This window comes from Ambystoma mexicanum, chromosome 1p, assembly GCF_040938575.1.
Source record: "Ambystoma mexicanum isolate Mex_15411 chromosome 1p, UKY_AmexF1_1, whole genome shotgun sequence".
Lineage (NCBI taxonomy): Eukaryota > Metazoa > Chordata > Amphibia > Caudata > Ambystomatidae > Ambystoma > Ambystoma mexicanum.
Window position 1 is genome coordinate 565,272,077 of NC_090921.1, and position 17,578 is coordinate 565,289,654.

The 17,578-nt window shown below is 46.8% G+C and overlaps 1 protein-coding gene across 2 annotated transcripts in view; it reads right to left on the bottom strand.

The window, feature by feature from the left end:
• Window positions 1–17,578, bottom strand: part of BTBD2 (BTB domain containing 2) — a 628,042-nt gene that overhangs the window by 512,234 nt on the left and 98,230 nt on the right. For both annotated transcript variants that reach the window (XM_069649505.1, XM_069649506.1), the window contains exon 2: window positions 14,306–14,425. In XM_069649505.1, the coding sequence (XP_069505606.1) occupies window positions 14,306–14,425 (120 nt within the window). The remainder of the gene's footprint in view (window positions 1–14,305; window positions 14,426–17,578) is intronic.

The following is a 17,578-nucleotide window of genomic DNA, read 5'->3' on the forward strand; positions in this document are numbered from 1 at the left end:
GCTGATGGCTCAGCATTCTGAGAACAGAGTTGACAATGAGAAGGAAAGGATAGAAAAGAAGAAAGTAGATCAGAAGACTAGAGTGTTACAACAGATAGATAGGAGATCGGAGGCTATGCCCAAAATAGGGGACAGGTTATACAACACACTGGTATAGTGAATGAGAACCAGTGCATCTACTGCAAGCAGGAAGGCCAAATGGTGTACCATGCCCATGTACCCCACCTCAGAAAACCTTCAAAAGCGCTGACAACCTCCAGCTGGCAACACTCAAAAAAACCGCTCAGGCAACAAACAACGCTCGGACATCGGTCTCCTTCATAAAAAAAAATTGACCTAGACATTCTCGTTCTTACCATTCTTACCGTTCTGGTTCAATGCCAGCTCAGTCACTGCCTTTGACTCCCTCCTCCCTGAAGGCTACACGATCATCTCCAAGCCTAAACCTCACTGCACTGTACTGGCGGGGAAGGGGCGTTGCCTTAATCTTAGCGGAGTGTGTTCCTGCTTCCATCTTACCTACCCAGCTCTATTCCTCTTTTGAAAGTCTTGCATTGCTACCATCTACCGGCCTGCAGGCAACACCTCCCTATTCCTCTCTGAATGGGCCGACTTCTGCTCTTCTTTACTTTCATCCACCTCTAACCTTCTCCTCCTGGGCGATTTCAACATTCAACTAGACTCCCCTGGCTCTGCATCCACTCTATTCACTGACCTCTGCACCTCGCTTTCCCTCTCCATTCTCCCTTCCGGAACACCCCACACAGCTGGACACACTCTTGATGCCCTCATACACTGACCTCTCCCTCTCCCCCCCATTAGTCAACCCTCTCTCCTGGTCAGACAAACTATCGCCTCTCATCTCATCTGGGTCCCATTGGCCTGCTAACCGCCCCGCCCCCAAACGTCCATCCAACCTCGTTCACCAACATCCGCCCTATGAAATGAGTGACTCCGGCTGCCTTTGCCTCCACCTTCAACCCCCTCAAACTCTCCACCTCGTACTCTGCCCTCAGAAACCTCCTTCTCTCTATCACCAACACTCTTGACATTCTTGCCCCAGTCGTGAGGAATTGGTCTGAAACCTGCCTCAAAACATAACACTTGGTACGACACCGAACTTGCAGCCCTGAAACAAAAGTGCAGGGCAACAGAACGTAAGTGGCTAACCTGAGGCTCATCCTCTGACAAACTAGCCTGCCGCCTGCTTGTAATGCAATACAGACTCTTCATCTGTGCAAAGAAAAGAGCCCACATTCAGGCACGGGTCTCCTGTGCATCCAATAACTTGACTGTACTTTTCAAAATCTGCAGGGATCTAGCCAACCCCTCCATACTCTCCTCCTCCCTTATCCCTTATCCCATATCCTTCACAGGCCCTCTGCAATGCACTGGCCTCACACTTTGCCACCAAAACTCAGGACATTCTGGCCTCCCTTTCTACACTCCCTCACAACCCATCCCGCCCGCCTCGCCCCACCCCAGCACACTCCGCTCCCGAAGAGGTTACAAGAGTTGTCCTCTTAGTGAAGGTCTCTTCTAAACAGGTCTCCCCTTGTTCACCCAGGACCACCAAGGATAACATTGGCTCTCTTCCCCTGCTCGCGCTGATTTCTACAAACACTCATCACTGGATCTTCCCCTCCCCCTTAAGTACTCTATTGTGCGCCCGCTCCTGAAAGAAACATCCTCTGACCCCATCTGCCCTGCCAGCTATCTCCATCACCCCCTTCCTGGTGAAGCTGCTTGAGAAGCTGGCCTTGCCCCAACTCAACTCTCACACTGAACTTGTTGGTGGCCTCCATGACCATCAATCTGGATTAGGAGCATCCAGAGGCAGGGAAACTGCTCTTCTGAACACCCGCAAAGAACTGCTCGCATCTCTGGACTCAACTCCCTAGCTGTCCGTATCTTTCTCGATCTCTCCTCTGCATTTGAAACAGTGAACAATTCCATCCTCATACAAAGGCTCTGCGATACTCTTGGTATCTCGGATCAGGCACTGAATTGGCTGTACTCTTTCCTCACTAACCACTCTTCCCAAGTCATACTGGGCACCTTCTCCCCTACTTCCATTTCCACCCGTGGTGTCCCCCGGGGCTCTATACTCTTCCCCCCCCTGGCTCTACCTTGCATGCCTCATCTCCTCTTTCTCTTCCAACTTGCAGTGTTACGCAGACACACAGCTCTTCTGACTCCCAGATGACCCTCTTGCACCCTCCATCATCCCAAACTGCCTATCGACACCGAGTCCAGGTGTGCCTCCAACGATCTCCCTCAACGCCTCTAAAATGGAGTTCTTTCACATTTGGACCCCTGCTCTCTCCTTCCCCTCACTCTGGCTTTCCTCCTTGGGCTCTCTCCCTGCGCCTTCAAATGAAGCCAGAAACCTTGGAGCCATCTTCGACTCCTCGCTTTCCTTTCTCCCGCACACTCAGGACATTGCCAAGAAGTCCAACTATCAGCTCTTACTCCTCAAAGAAATTTTACCTTTTATCACTTTCCCTCAGAAGTGCAATGTGACTCAAGCCCTGGTTCCCTCTAGACTCAACTACTCTAACAGCCTCCTCCTCAATCTTCCTTCTTCCACTCTGCAACCCCTCCAGCTTATCCAGGACAGCGAGGCTTATCCTTTGCCTTAAGCCCAGGGACCGCATCTCTCCTGCACTAAAAAGTTTTCACTGGCTCCCGGTTGCTGCACGGATTAAATTCAAATCCCTCTGCATCATCCACAAGGCTATCTGGCCCGGGGACCACACCATCTTCCAACGTTATCTCACTAAATACTCTCCCTCTAGACTAATTTGTTCCTCTGGCACCAACTCTGTGTGTAAAGCGTTTTGCTAAACAGAGGGCAGGGGTGTAACGCTCACCTTGTCCCAGCAGGAGCTTAATTAATCTGGGACCCTGGTTATCTGCCAATACTGGTTAAAACAGGATTTTCCCCTGTGTCAAAAGAGAGCAGATATGGGGGAATACTGGAATCAATATTATGTGACCACGATACTATGGCTCACCCCTATTTCCCACCCTGCTGACTTCCCTAAAGTTTCTATGTGCCCCATACTGCTCCTTACCTGTGTTTTGTCATTTGGGAGCTATCCACCCTGCTTTCATACAGGGGTGCGTTGGTGGTGGGAATCAAGAACAACTCAGGCTGAAAGACTTTCAAAAGTCGCTGTGTCTTGACTCTTGGCGGGACCTATAGTCAATAGGGTGTTAAAGTCTCGGAGAGAAAAAATAAATAAAGTTCTGAGGAGAGAGCTCTCTCTTGACGTTGATCTAATGATTCTCTCTTTCTTTTGCAGATTCGTTGGAGGACTTTCTCTTGGGTAGCGCTTGTAACTTTTGAAGTCTTCTGTTAAGGTAAGCCTGCACGTGTTATTTTGGAAAGGCACGCAGCACAGCATGCCTTCGTTGCCAAGCAATGGCACCTTCTCTGAAGAAAGAATTCGGGCCGCTTGGAAAAGCTTGTCGGAGCTTCAGATACGTAAGCGCATCTTTTTTTTATCATTTTCACTCGCTAGAATGTCTTAATGTTATTTAATTAACTTGTGTACCTTGTCTTTGCAGGTTTTCGCAGGTCAGAGGATTTTGCGAAGAAGCAGCGGCTGAGGAAGAAGACTGCTGACTGAACTGTGAAGAAGCCGCAGCTGAGGAAGAAGACTGCTGACTGAACTGCAGAACTAAGGATAATGAAATCACCTGTCGGAGGACTGCTACTGCGGAAATTCTTGTCCGGTACGGTAAGATTCAGGTCTGTAGTTTTTCTGTTAACTTAGCAAGTTGTTAGGATGACTTTCTATTGTCTTGCAGGTCTGCGAGCTGAGCGCTGGTTGCATTACACCGCTGTCAGCAGAACTAACGCGAAACGCGTGTCACTGCGGGGGCGGGGCTTTATAGTCCTCCATGCCCGACTCCTAGTTCTCAATAACTACTTAGACAATGACCCGCAGGGCGGCCATCTTAAGAGGAATTGTGACCATTGGATTTTTATGGGAGCCCATTGTACCTCTGGTACTGAGCAATGTGGGAACACCGGGTTTGCCATGCGAATAGTCATCTAGCCCCCACTGATCAACAATACCCCCTCCTGGCCTGAATACCTGATCCCAACCCTGCAACTCTGGAGGTGATCATGAGAGGGGGGTCGCTCACTTTCCTCTGCGGGCTGCCTCCTTTGAAATAGCTTCCCCCTCCACCTGCGCCTTGAGCAGGATCTTCTCAAATTCTAGAAGCTCCTTAAGACTTTCCTCTTTACCTCCTCCTTCCCTCCTCTGCTAATCCCACAGTTGCTGAATTGGTGTCATTGGCCCTTATGCCCTGCATCCTCAGGGCTTTGACCTCCCACATCATTTCTTCCCAGCTCCCGTCTATCCACAGCACTTGCATTTCACACCCTCCGATATGGAGGCTCGCACTTACACCTCCCGCGGCCCAGGCCGTGTAGCACTCAACATTTCTAGCACTTACTCTATGGCTTACCCACAAGCTGACTCGCTAGCAGTTACCCCTTCTACCTTTCTGCACTTGCACGTTCTAAATACTCACACAGCATAGTAGGAAAGTGTGGTATTTTTAGTACTGCACCCACAAGAAACCAACAATATTCCCTCCATACTCCCCCCAAATACGCCTGGAGGTATAGGATGGCAGGGAAAAGAAGACTCCAAGCAAGATGGGCCATGTGGTCAGGTGCCACGCACGGATGAACTTATAAAGCCTATATCAGTGAGGCTTCTTAACGGACACTGAGAGACTATGCCTCTGCTCGGGGTACATAGAAGTGATGAAATGGAAAGTTTAACCACTGGAATGACCAGTTCCAAAGGACTATGGTCGACTAGAGATAAAATGTGCGATTACAGTTATTGTGGCATATATCGTACCTATATTAATGCCTATGATTTCTGGAGAGCTCATTCCCCATTAGCTCGCTCTTGTCTACGGTCAGCTCAACTACGTCTGCTTTCTATGTACACTTCATCCCAATGATTTTGAACACCAAAAGTGGTTATCTACATAAGAATAATGAATGATACTCATGCAATACCGAACAAAACCAATTGTTGGGTATGTTCCCGCTTTCCACAACACAGTGAAAAAGGGTAAGGATGGTACATATATCCTCTTCCATTGTCCACTGCTTGCTATGCTTAATTTAGGACCATGTTTTTTGGTAGATGAAATGACAGTACCACAGGTAACTCTGATGGGACATATATAAATACCTTTGATCAGCAGGTGCTACTACCTTTTGATGCTTGGTGTTTGCTAACAGTAGCACTACAAACACTGCCTCTACCAAAGCTAAGGCAGGAATTCTATGCCATACCAATCAATTATATTGTGTCGAATGACACCAGTAGAAACAGGGAAGCGACTCCTCCAGCATACACAATTAACAATAATCGTGCCATAGTAACCTTTTGTTGGAGTAAGCGAGTTTCTAGGTACATGGCTACATATGACAATTGTATGAATACTACAGTTTTGGGGAATTAAAACAAGGCCCTTGCACATTGGGGGATCAATTTACTTTGTCAGTGGGAAGCAAGCAAATCCATGGTTACCCAAAGATTGGAAGGGATCCTGTTACTTAGGGAAACTGTTACCAGGGGGTCTACTTGACAGCAGCTTTAGAAATATTGAAACACCGTTGAGGAGGCATATCGAGGATGATACAGCTGGTCAAATATTAGGGGATGAGTCAAAAGCAATAATTGTCTTTTGGAGCCCGGCAATAAACTCCCGAGACATCAGAAGGTTGGCACGAGTGTTCAAAAGAACGATTAATGAGACGACTGACATACTATTCAATATGACATTAGAACAGAAAGCTATTAGGCTGGTTGCATTTCATAATAGGATGGTCTTAAACACAATGTTAGCTGAGAGAAGAGGGGTTTGTAAAATGGTCGGGTCATCTTGCTGCATTTAGGTAGCAGACTACTCCCCTATTAAGAGGTTACACACATGGGGGTCCGAAATTCATGTTAAAGAAGGTAGCTGGGACATCAGTACTTTGGCTTGGAAACTGTTCACGTCATGGGGTTGGAAAATATTTTCCGTTCTTGCCATTTACTGCTGTTATTGCTGTATACAATTACCTACTTTAGGATCTTTGCTATGCCAGTGCTGTTCTAGAGCTCTGGAACACTTACAACCTGAACGCTTGTCCCCTGACAATGTGACAAATGCACTAATTATGCAGGATATGGAAATTTAGAAATGTATCACTATCGATGTACATGCATTTGTTGATGTACAAAAAAAAAATAGATTAGCTTAGGCCAAAAGGAGGGTTTGTGAAAATGCATTTATTCAGGTTAGCGATTTTTTCGGCGACCTTGCTTTAAGCAGGGAAGCACCAACGGGTTTCTTAATTCTCTCTTGCATTTTTGGTGTTTTCTTGGAGGGACGTCAAAACGCCTGTGCTACGGCACGCAAAAGCAGGGCCTTTTATGTGCTGTTTCCAAACCGACCTTTGGTTTTGGAGGCATGTCTAAGGCTAAAGAGAATGTGTTGGCCCAGAGGACAGTGAAAAACCTAGACTCGCCCACCGTTGGGCCTAATTTGTGTTCCGTTTGTTTCTGTTTTGTTGCTCTTCTTTGTTGTTATAACTTACCGGCAGGCCTTCTGCGAAAGGCGTCTCTGATGATGCAATATTAAGCTGGCATGCATAAATACCAATAAAAACATATTTGAAAAAAAAAATACAGCGAAGGCAGCATTGACGTTCTTAGCGATGCTGAAGGCAATTAGGGTCCAATGGAATCCCATGTGCAGGCCCCAGGCTCCAATAAGCAGGCCAGCGACCCTGTGACTGAGGCATCACCCGGTGACTCAGGCACACACTTCCCACCGCACTAACCCGCACTCCGTGGCCAACTGCGTCGTCAACTGTTGAGCCACGCGCTGTGAACGGAGAGATCCTCGAAGTCATCCCTGTCCTCTGGGGCATCGGGCCCGCATGGATCACATGCTCTGCATAGTCTGACATTGAGTAGCGTGTTAGTAATACTATCCCTAGTGTGACGTGTACTGTACCCAGGGTCCTTCATGCGTTGAGGTCCCTCAGATTGTTTTTTTCCGACATCAAAGTTGGTCGCAAATGCAGAGTTCTCTTCCAGGCTGCTGCCTTTTTAATTAGTTGAAAGTTTAATTGTAGATTTCTATCCTTTATTGTTCACTTTGCCGCACGGTTATGCTCAACTGCTTTCGACAAAGAACCTAATCGCCGACGACTGACTGATCAACCAACAGACGCAGCCTACACGGGCCTCTTTGGGCTTTGGCCCGGTACGGTAGGGAGAGGGGCAGGATCTTCATACTGACCTTTAGAGAATGCTTATCCTGTCATCCCTTTCCCTTTTTTCTAGTCAATCTGCCCTTGTAAACAATAATGGACAAAACTCCCTTTAAATGTTGCCCTACCTGCCACCGAAAAATTCTGTTGAAGGACACCCACCGAGTGGGCAATTACTGTCACCCGAGGGATCACCTCGAAAATGTTTGTAAATCCTGTATACTTTTTCGACCGAAAACATTAAGGATCAGCAGAACATATGCTGGCCCGCTCACGCCATGCAGGCCGAGGCCTCCATTGATGTGACGGAAGACTCTAGCGAGGGCAGTATCGGGGTCATGAGTGACGCAGAAGGCGAGCAGGGTTTGATGGAACCCCACGTGCGTGCCCCCGACACCAAGAAGCAGGTTGACGGCTCTGTGATGGAAAAGACCCCCGACGGCCAGGGCGCACACAAGCACAAAGACACTAATAACATACCCCACGGCCGATGCAGTGTCCAAGGAGATTGTGAGTCCGTTATCCCTCTGATCTGGTCCAGGACCTCCCTCCAGAACAATGTGGACTTCGGGCAGGTCCAAAGCAAGTGAAGCAGCGTGCCCCGGTCAGGGCAACCCCTCCAGCACTGTGGGGGTATGGCCGGGTTGAATTTGTTTAAAGCCTCTGGGGTCCGGTACCAGCGGTAGCACACCTTGTAGGCGCCCTCTGTTTGTCGTGCATCTGGAGCTCTTGTGGACGCGAGCCCAGATCCGACTCCATTCCTCCGGCTCAATGGTCCTGCCAATGTCTCTTTCACATTTGAACATGTACGGCTCTTTCTTGGATGGGTCCGACCTGTCGAGCAGTTTGTATAAGGTCGACATTTTTCCTTTGGGGGGGGGGGTTCAACACGAGGGTCCGCTCTAGGGCTGTGAGCCCTCTGCAGCCTAGTTTCTTGGCTGCTCCACTGGTCAGCCAATGCCTGAGCTGGGTGTAGCGGAATCTTTCCGTCTTCGGGATCGAGAATTTGGCCTTGCATTCCTTGAAGTTTAGCGGGTTCCCGTTCACGTAGAAATCCACCATGGTTCTCACCCCGCCAGGTCTATAGAGGCCTCAACTGGCATGGCGTGGGCGGCCCCGCATTTGGTCCGACTGTCCTTTAGGGTTTTTGGACAGAAAAGTCTGCAGGACTTGCAGTTGTTCTCGTGGTGGTCCCTTGGCAGACAGTGATTGCACACTTTGTGTGTGTCTTTCCAAGGAAATGTCCTGTTGCAGGAAAGGCAACTTTTAAAAGGAGTATTTTCCATTGCTAATGGAAAGGGCAACGCAGCGACAAAAGGGAAGACAAGGGGCCAGAAGAGGCATTCTCTTAAAATGGTACAAAGTATATGACCTCCCCCCACTCTCCCTACTGTGAAGGGCCGAGGGCCGTGTAGGCCGCAGTCTTCGTTCGTCGAGACAGTTGTGCACCATTGACGGCAGAGCCATCCGCCAAAGCAGTTGGTAATGCAGCGTGAGGTTGTTCGAAGGATTGAAAAAGTCTAAATTAAACTTGGACTAATCAAAGGCATTATCCTGAAAGAAACCAGCGACCAACCACAATGGTGGAAAAAAAAAACAATCTGAGGGACCTCGACACGTGACGGACCACTGGTACAGTAGACATCACACTAGGGATAGTATTACTAACACAACCAGTCGGCATCCCTTTTCGTGTTTACAAATCATTCAATACTCTGCGACTACCACTAGATGTCAGCCTATGCATAGCATGTGGTCTAAGCAGATCCACAAGCCTCAGAGATATATATATATATATATATAACACTTAGGTTACCTTCAATGGGTTACACCCCACTTTAAATTAATTAAGCATAAAACACATATTAAATGCAATCTTGTAAAGTAGGGAGCAAGTGATGTTCTCTCATAGTTAATCCCAAATCCAGCCCTAGCCAGAGGGCACACGCAATTAGTGCAGGTCCAGTACCAAAGTTCAATTAGTGTAGAGCAATGGCAGAATTACAAAGAGGACGACGTAAGGGGCTTAAGCACAGTTCCAGTGTGAAGGGGAGCAACTACCACCCCTGTGGCTCTGCAGGAGAACCCCTAGAGTGTAATCCCTGGTCATCTTTAGAATCCTCTGGAGACCACAGATTGTAGGTAAATCGCACAGAATCTGTTCCACAATGAAGAAGGGACCCCACAGAGATCATCACGGATGCACTTCTTGCAATGACCCTGTACAGAATCAGGCGGCACACACAAACCTGGAGGTTGATCTTTGGTTGTCCTGCAAGCAGGTCTCCTGGTGGAGGGGGCAGCACAGAGGATTTCCAGAATCCCACCAAAGCCTTGAAGATGCCCATGATGAGCTCCAGCCAGAGGTCCTTGCAACGGCAGATGTCCGATTCCGGGCCTTGCAGAACAAATGCAGCAGTGCACATCCCAGCGAGAATTAACGGGTGACAAACCTCAAGCAGGACAGGTAACTGGTTGGTCCCACCAGTCTTAGTGCGAAAGTAACCTTTGTCAGGTATCGACATCATTTCAAGAATCCTACACACAAGGGATAGCCCTTTGGATGTAGATCGGTCTAAAGTCGCACAGACATTTAGGGCAGTGGCTGACAAGCTGGCGCCTCTGCAAATGTGCAGGGGTAAACCCTCGGTCTCCAATTTCCCCACTCCTCACAGACTTCCTAGAAAAGTCACACTTCTTGGACCTGTTTCAATCTGGTTTCAAGGCCGGTGCAGGGAATGTGTCCCGGTTTCAGTTATGGATGACCTGACCAGATTGGTAGATGGGGCAGGGGGGAGAGCGTGCACCTTGATTTTAATAGATCTCTCGGCTGCCTTTGATACAGTGGACTATCACAACCTTCTGCTCCGGCTCTCTCAGGCCGGCCTCTCTGGTCAGGTGCTTGCTTGGTTTTCGTCATGCCTGTCCGATAGATCAGAAGTTCTTTCTTTGGGGTCTTTTCGCTCAGGTTCTTTTAAACTTGTCTGTGGTTTCCCTTAGTCCCCCGCACTTTGTCATCTATATTCGGCCTCTTCTGTTCCTCCTCATCCAGTCTCATGGTTTTCAATCGTACTCCTATGCAGATAACACCCAAATCATTGTCCGGCTGGATCTCGCCAAACAGGAGAATGCGGATCGGCTGCGGGGGTGTTCGACGGCAGTGGGTGACTGTTTTGTCCCCATTGAGTTTCAGCCAGTTTCTCCCCACCCAGAGATCTTTGTGGTGGGTCCTTCGACTTCCCCTTGTGGTTCTCATCTCTCCTCCCCCTTCATTGCTCAGATCTTCTGCTTTCTAGCCCTCAGAGCTGGGGCCCGGTCCTGTACCTGTCCCGGTAGTTCGGAACCTGGGATTCCCGTTTTCTGAATCCCTCTCCGGCACAGCACAAGTTAACTTGGTATGTAAATCTGGCTATTTCCAACTTAAAGTACTAAAGAAAGTTCTGCCCTTTCTCTTTCTTCCGGATAACATTCGCCATTTGGTAGTGTCTTCTTTGGTACTGAGCCGGCTTGACTATTGCAACTCTCTGTTCCTGGTACAGCCAGCTTATGTCATCCACTGGCTTCAGCTACTGCAGAACTCAGCAGCTCACGTGGCCACTAACACTGCTTATAGGGCACATATTTCCCCAGTCTTGCGGTCACTACACTGGTTGTCAGTGCAGAAGCGGATTATTTTTAAGTCGCTCTGTATTGTCCAGCGTGCCTTTTATCGCATGGGACTGAAATTTATGCAGGAGAAATTCCAACAATATGTGCCTGGATGCTCATTAACATCTGAGAGAGCTGAACTGTTCATCCCTCGGTTTAAGCATGCCCGAATGGGTGGCTGGTCCTTCTTGGTTGCTGCGGCCAAGCTATGGAACACTTTACCTTTCCCAATTCGGCTACTCCTGACCACCTTAGCTTCTGCGGCTTGCTAAAAACCTTTCTGTTTTAAACACCTTTTCGTCCTGATGTGCTTCAGCACCATGATGCTTCTGCGAACAAGTGCTTTATAACATAACATAACCATACAGAGGTCTTCCCTGTCGAGTAGAAGGTCGAGGTGGGTAAGGCAATAACTCTTACTGGGCCAGTACTGGTCTCTGCAGCAGTCCTGCAACGTCTCTCGCTCATCTTCTTCACATTTTTTTAGTTCCAGTGGTCGACTTGGTTCCTGGGTCCAGCTCGTCTCCTTATATCCGGAAAAAGGGCTGGTAGCAAACTTAGCACTCCAATAAGGACACTCTCCACTTCCTCCCAACACCCCCACACACCCACCCCCACCCACCCACACAAACACAACATGGTACATGAAGGAAGAGAGCCCCCCACCCCCAACCTGGCAAGGAATATGGATGGAAAACGAAGGACTGGACATCTTGAACAGGGGTTAAAGAGTAAGGAGTGCCATATTGAGTATACAGTCCCCTTTTGTGCATTATCGCGGCTGCAGCAACAGCCTTGGATGACGCACTCAAAAATTATAGTAGAAAGTATCAACTGCACCCATCTGGTTCAGAGGATGCCTTTAAAGTAGCAAAACTGCTATTTAGAAAGAAGTAAAATGATGCAAAGTGTCCCCACGGCACTCCATGGAGGATGGCTAGTGCTGCAATTAGCAAAATGCAACAGTCACAAAAAGGAGGGGACTACTCATGAACTGGGGAGCCTACGGACTCAGCAGTGAACCCAAAACGACATTGCTCTAGGGATCCTGGGGGACCTTGGCAGGACACCACATATAGTAGGGGCTACTACCATAGACAAGCATGAGCCACAAACCCAGGATAGAGGTCACCCACCCTCCATTGTATCCTTCTAAGAAGGGGGTCCAGTGGTCCCAAAACGAGCATACAGGCAGTGGGTGAGATTAAAAAAAAAGTCTTACTCACCTCTGGAGTCAGATAAAAGTGTTGGGTGGGTTAGGAAAGAGATGGTAAGATTTGCAAAAAGAAAATCTCCTTAATAGTTGGCTCAGTTTGACTTTTGCATTAAATGAAAGACAGTGAATGAGTAAGCACTACGCTTAATGTGAGCCCCAATAAATATACACGTTAGTGATGAGAGCAGCAAATAACTTTGTTACACTATACATGATGCTGGAAAGCAGTCATAAAAAAAACTACATAGGGCACTGCCATTATTTTGAGAAACGGGTTTTTTTTTTTTTTTTTAAATCATCCACAGGATCCCAAACCACAAACACCTGAAATTCTACTCTACCTCATTTTCCAGATCTGTCCAAAACTAAGAGACCATTATGTCGTAAAAACCTACTGGCAATCAGTCAGTTTAAAAACAAAATAGGGTTCATGGTTTTTGGTTTGCATTTTTAATGTAAACATTTTGCCACCCAAATTGTCTTTTTTTATGCAAGTATAAAGTATGTTTTTAGTGAGGGTTGTCCCTGGGTTGGCTATTGTTTTCCCCTGATCCTGTTCGTTTTAGGCCATTCAAAAGTAACCCAGTGTCTCTTTGGTCTAATTTTCCCAGTCATGCGACTAGATATCGGTTTAGAGAATTTCGAACCATACACACCAGTCTACCCTGTGGGAGTGGCCCGGAGTCATCTGGTTTTTGGGCTTCACATGGTGTCCTGGAAAGGGATTGAAAACTCCAGGATTCTAGAAAATAAGAGACATTACGACAATACTTTGCACTAGCAACCTTTGCTTACCAGAGCAGTGATCAAAGCATGCCGACAGAAACGCAACTGGACAGTTCCAGGAAAATTCACAAGAGCTTCCCTTCTCCTGGGGCCTTGCACATAACACTCAAAGTTATAGGCAGAGGATTCAAATGCTAAGCAATAGAGACAAAGAAGTATTCCTGCTTGGGTAATAAGGCCTGATGGGAGCATTTGCTTCTTTATGGAAGCCAACATAAACTTCCACTTTTGGTCTTTCTTGCGAGACAATTGACCAAACATACCAAAACAGTTTTAAACCGTCTCTTACCTTCATTTGTGCACTTGCTCGACACAAAAAAAGGGGGTTTCATTTTTCAAAAAAAAAAAAAAGGGTTTGTCGCAGGCATTCAACAGAATGCCTGCGACAAACAAGGCTGTCATCCAGGCCAATTTTTTGCAGCTTTTGGTGTGATAAATACACTTGCCATTATATTTTTTCTACATGTGCTCTCGGCAACCAGGAGCTTTGCTGCAGTGTTTGCGCCATGCCTTTCGGTGCGATGCAGGGGTGTGGCCTCTACCTTTGTGGCAGATTTCTCAGTGTCAAATCTGTTGCTACCAAGCAGATCAGCGCTCATCGAAGACAAACCTCTGGTGTCTAAATTTTTTGACCCCTTCAACCAAGCAGCATCTGAGCTGGACTTGGTGCTGGGGGCCAACCGTTTTGTGTTCTAAGCACTTGTGCGTCTTTAGATTTGGTGGTAGCTTCTGCCAAAGTTTTCACTAGTCCCAAGTTTTGGGAGGTCCCTACTTTTTAAGCCTCCATGGCATATGCTGCTCCACATTGCTGTTTTTATCTCTTTGGCGGTTTTGGCTCAATTGTTTACAAGCCTTACAGGTCCAATGATTGCGCAACACATTTTATGGAGTTTAATCTATGGGAACATTGTGTTGCATTTCGGACAAAATGTAAGTGGAGACTTTTCAATGAGTGCTATGGTAACCAAGGGGATGAGACCCAAAATTGAAAAGTATAATATTTGTCATACTCGTAGGCTCTGTCCCTACACAGAAATTCAGACCTGCACCTTGCTGGAGCCTCACTTCACAGTCGTAGTTTCTGTTCTTCTGCGTGCACCTCCACTATGTGACGAACAATTAGCAGGAAAAAAAGTAATCAAAGGGGTGTCCACTTGAAGAATTCTGGGTAGATGCACGTGCATGGCAAAGTCTGTGTGATAAGACCCCGGTCATGACCAAACTTCAACTCTTAAGCAAACATTTACTGCTCCAGAACAACCAAATGGTAAACTATGAATATGTGAATCTAAAGCAGTTTCGAAGACACACACACAAACAAAATACACACAAATAAAAGGGCTTACTTCAGTAGAGCTAGAAAGGCAGCAGGTTCCACATCTGGAAGTTCAATTTCTGTAGAGGTTGTTGCCATTCCTCCATTAAACATGGCGTCAAAGACTGCGCTTCCTACAGCCAACACAAACCTAAAACAGAAAAAGTTGATCACAAACCAGCCCCTTTCACATTTATCACAATTTATGTCTAAGGCTACTGAAAAGACGCTTCAAATACTCACAGTGTGCCTCAATAGCTATAAAGGAGCAACTGACGTTTAGAAACACAAAGAGAATCAATGATACTGACATTTGATCGTCACGGTTACATACCAACCAATGGTCAAAAGGTGTCTTCTATCAATTGCTGGCCTTTTTTTCTGCTTCCCGGCATAAATGTTGCAGACGTTTCACAAACAGTAGTGACACAGGTGTTAACTGCCTTGGACAGGAATAATTTAGATGATTTTTTTAATCTGTGAAACTACAGAATATATATACACACGCCCTTGTGGATGAATAAGAAATTATAGTTATAAAGAGCAACATAATCTATCTTTGAGTCAGGCTATGCAAAATCTTTTAGATATTAATTTGAGCAACCAGTAAAGTTACAGTGGGTTCATAAAAGGCTTGAAAAAAAACCTTCCACCAGACCATGGAAGTCTATGAAGTCCTTTGAGCAAAGCCATACACAGTACAACACCAACCAGGAGCCATCTGTGGAAGTTTACCTCTAGTTCAGTCAGATGGGCAAAGCACTGTAGGCATGCAAATTAGCTTAAATGCCAAGGCTTTGCTCCAGGAAAATAAATTTGTAAAGAGGGCAGTGCTATTTCAAACAGATCATTTTTCAAGACACAGTTTAAGACTGCAGACAACTACACACCTGGTATCACCATTATTAGGAATCATCAGTGCATTCTAATCCCGATAGACTTGGGGTATGCTTTTTTATTTTTTATTTATTTACAATTATATATACAAACAATTGATAAACAATCGAGCAAGCATAATATCCACAGAAGAAAAAAACCTAGCTTAAAAAGGAGTCATTAAACATATTCCAGATGTTCTCATATAATGACAACTTATGTTTCAATTTGTAAATCATTTTTTCAGTTCTCGACAGACAGTGCATCTCTTGAACCCAATCTTCAAATGAAGGGGGGACCCCACTTTTCCAACCTCGTAGTATTATCCTTTTGGCCGCAATGGTAGATCGAAAAAACAATTTTTTGAGGGCAGAGCTAAGATCAGACAACCCTGCATCATCACCTAGGATCACTGTCTTGAAATCCAAAACACACTCCCCACCAGTATGCTTAGTAAACACAAGCAGTTGTGTATGGCTTGAAAAGGCTGTTAAACTGCACTGATACCTAGTAAGGGTAACACTGGTATGCAGCTGTTTGGAGCCTTATTCTGTTCATGCTGTAAAACGGGAAATTATGCCTTACCATGGGAATGATTACAAGTGATTGGTACTGTGAGAATAGGAAGCAGCATTGGGGAGACCGTGGGACTTTCTCTGATAAAACTACAGCAGAGGTAAGAGACGGGGAAGCAAGAGCCATGGTACAGTGCCAAAGGTGGCTTACTAAAAACTCAAATATAGATTTCCCTTTAAAAAAACAAACGCAGACTCCGAGATACTGCAGCCAAGGGCACCTTTAAATCCCAGTTCAAGCATCACAGTCTTTATCGGAGAGCAGATTGCAGAGCTGCAGACACAAACAAAATAACCAACCATTCAGGGTAACTGGTAGTAATGAGACAATGTGTTGGTGAAGACCAGTTGGTCGCCCTGATAAGGGAGGGGGCCCATGGCCTTGGCCGATGGGGTGATTAAGTCCTCTTCGAGATCTGCCAGTCAAATTGCTTGGAAGAGGAGAGGCCTAGATGGAGTAGCATTGGGAGATGGTGCTATTCAGACAACCACCAGGGAATGGAAAGCATTAGGATCCTTATTAGGGATGCCAAAAGGTTAGAAACAAAAAAAAAAAGACTATTAGATGAGGAGAACTGAGATGTCTGGCCAGGTTGACCGCAAGCATATCCAAGGGCGTTGACTGAGCTTGGTTCTCCTTGGAAAGATCAGCGGGAAGTGCAGTGAAAACAATGTTCTGAGAGAAATAAAACTAAGAAATAACCTTTCAGCAGAACCAAGGGTTACAACAGACAAGAATAGCTTCTGGCACAATGGAAAAGAGGTGAACAGAGGAGGGCACACAGCTCCCCTAACCTACGGGATGAGATTATTGCAACCAAAAGGCAGTATTAAACGTTGGATGCTTTCAGTCAGTAAACTGCAAGAGTAGAAACAGAGGACGCTGCTGGGTCCAGCTCACCAGAGTGAGGTACCACAGAGGGGACAAAGACCAACCCCGAGTTTGGCAATGAAGAAATTGTATCAGAGTCTGGATCTGCCACATTGGTCACCCCCCAAACAGGGCATGGAAAGCTTGATTAGCTGCCCACTGGATCCGAGGGCAGACAAACAGCCCCCCCAACAGCGACTGGCTTTACCTTGGGACTCTTTAGGGAGTGAAAAGGCAATGCCAATCCCCGAGTAGCCACTCTGCCACCTGAATGTAAACAGGAAAGGCCACCTCAAGAGATTGTGGGCCTGATTCACAGAAACGTTTTATAATGGCGCAATCACATAGGGAAACTTTCTGCCCCAAGTCTCAGGCCAGAGGAAAAACCTCCGAGATGGAAATGGCAATTCAGGGAACTGAACAGCTGATGGATGACTTCAGACCGATGGTATACTAGAGTAGGCTGCGAAGCAAAGGCGCGCAAGCAGAGTGCAGGATAGCAGGGCTGGGAAGGCGAGAGGAACACATGACAAGAAGTAAAGTAGTGAAACAAGTGTTGTGCAATCGGGTAACTGGCAGATTGCAACGCACGGCTTACTGGACATCGGGAGCCTAAATACTCTTCCTGCATAGGGTTACCCGTTGCTGTGACGACACGTTCTGACATCGCGTTACCTTATAGGACGTGCGTGAACGCCATCTTGGAATGGACATCAAGCCTTTCCAACGTCTCCATGGACAGGAGGATGCCGACAGCTCCCATGCCCAGGCACGGGGGTGATAAAGTATGAGATCAGTCTTGAAGAAATCGGGCTATGCTCACGGATTCACAGTCGAGAGGCAAAAGATTGTGCTCACCATACCAGGTCACATAAGAACCCCAGTGCCAGTCATAAGAGCAGAACATAGAGGCTCTCCTATGAGCTTGACCAGCTACGGAAAGAGAAGAGGAACACTCTGCATATCAGAGGCCCTCCCTCTC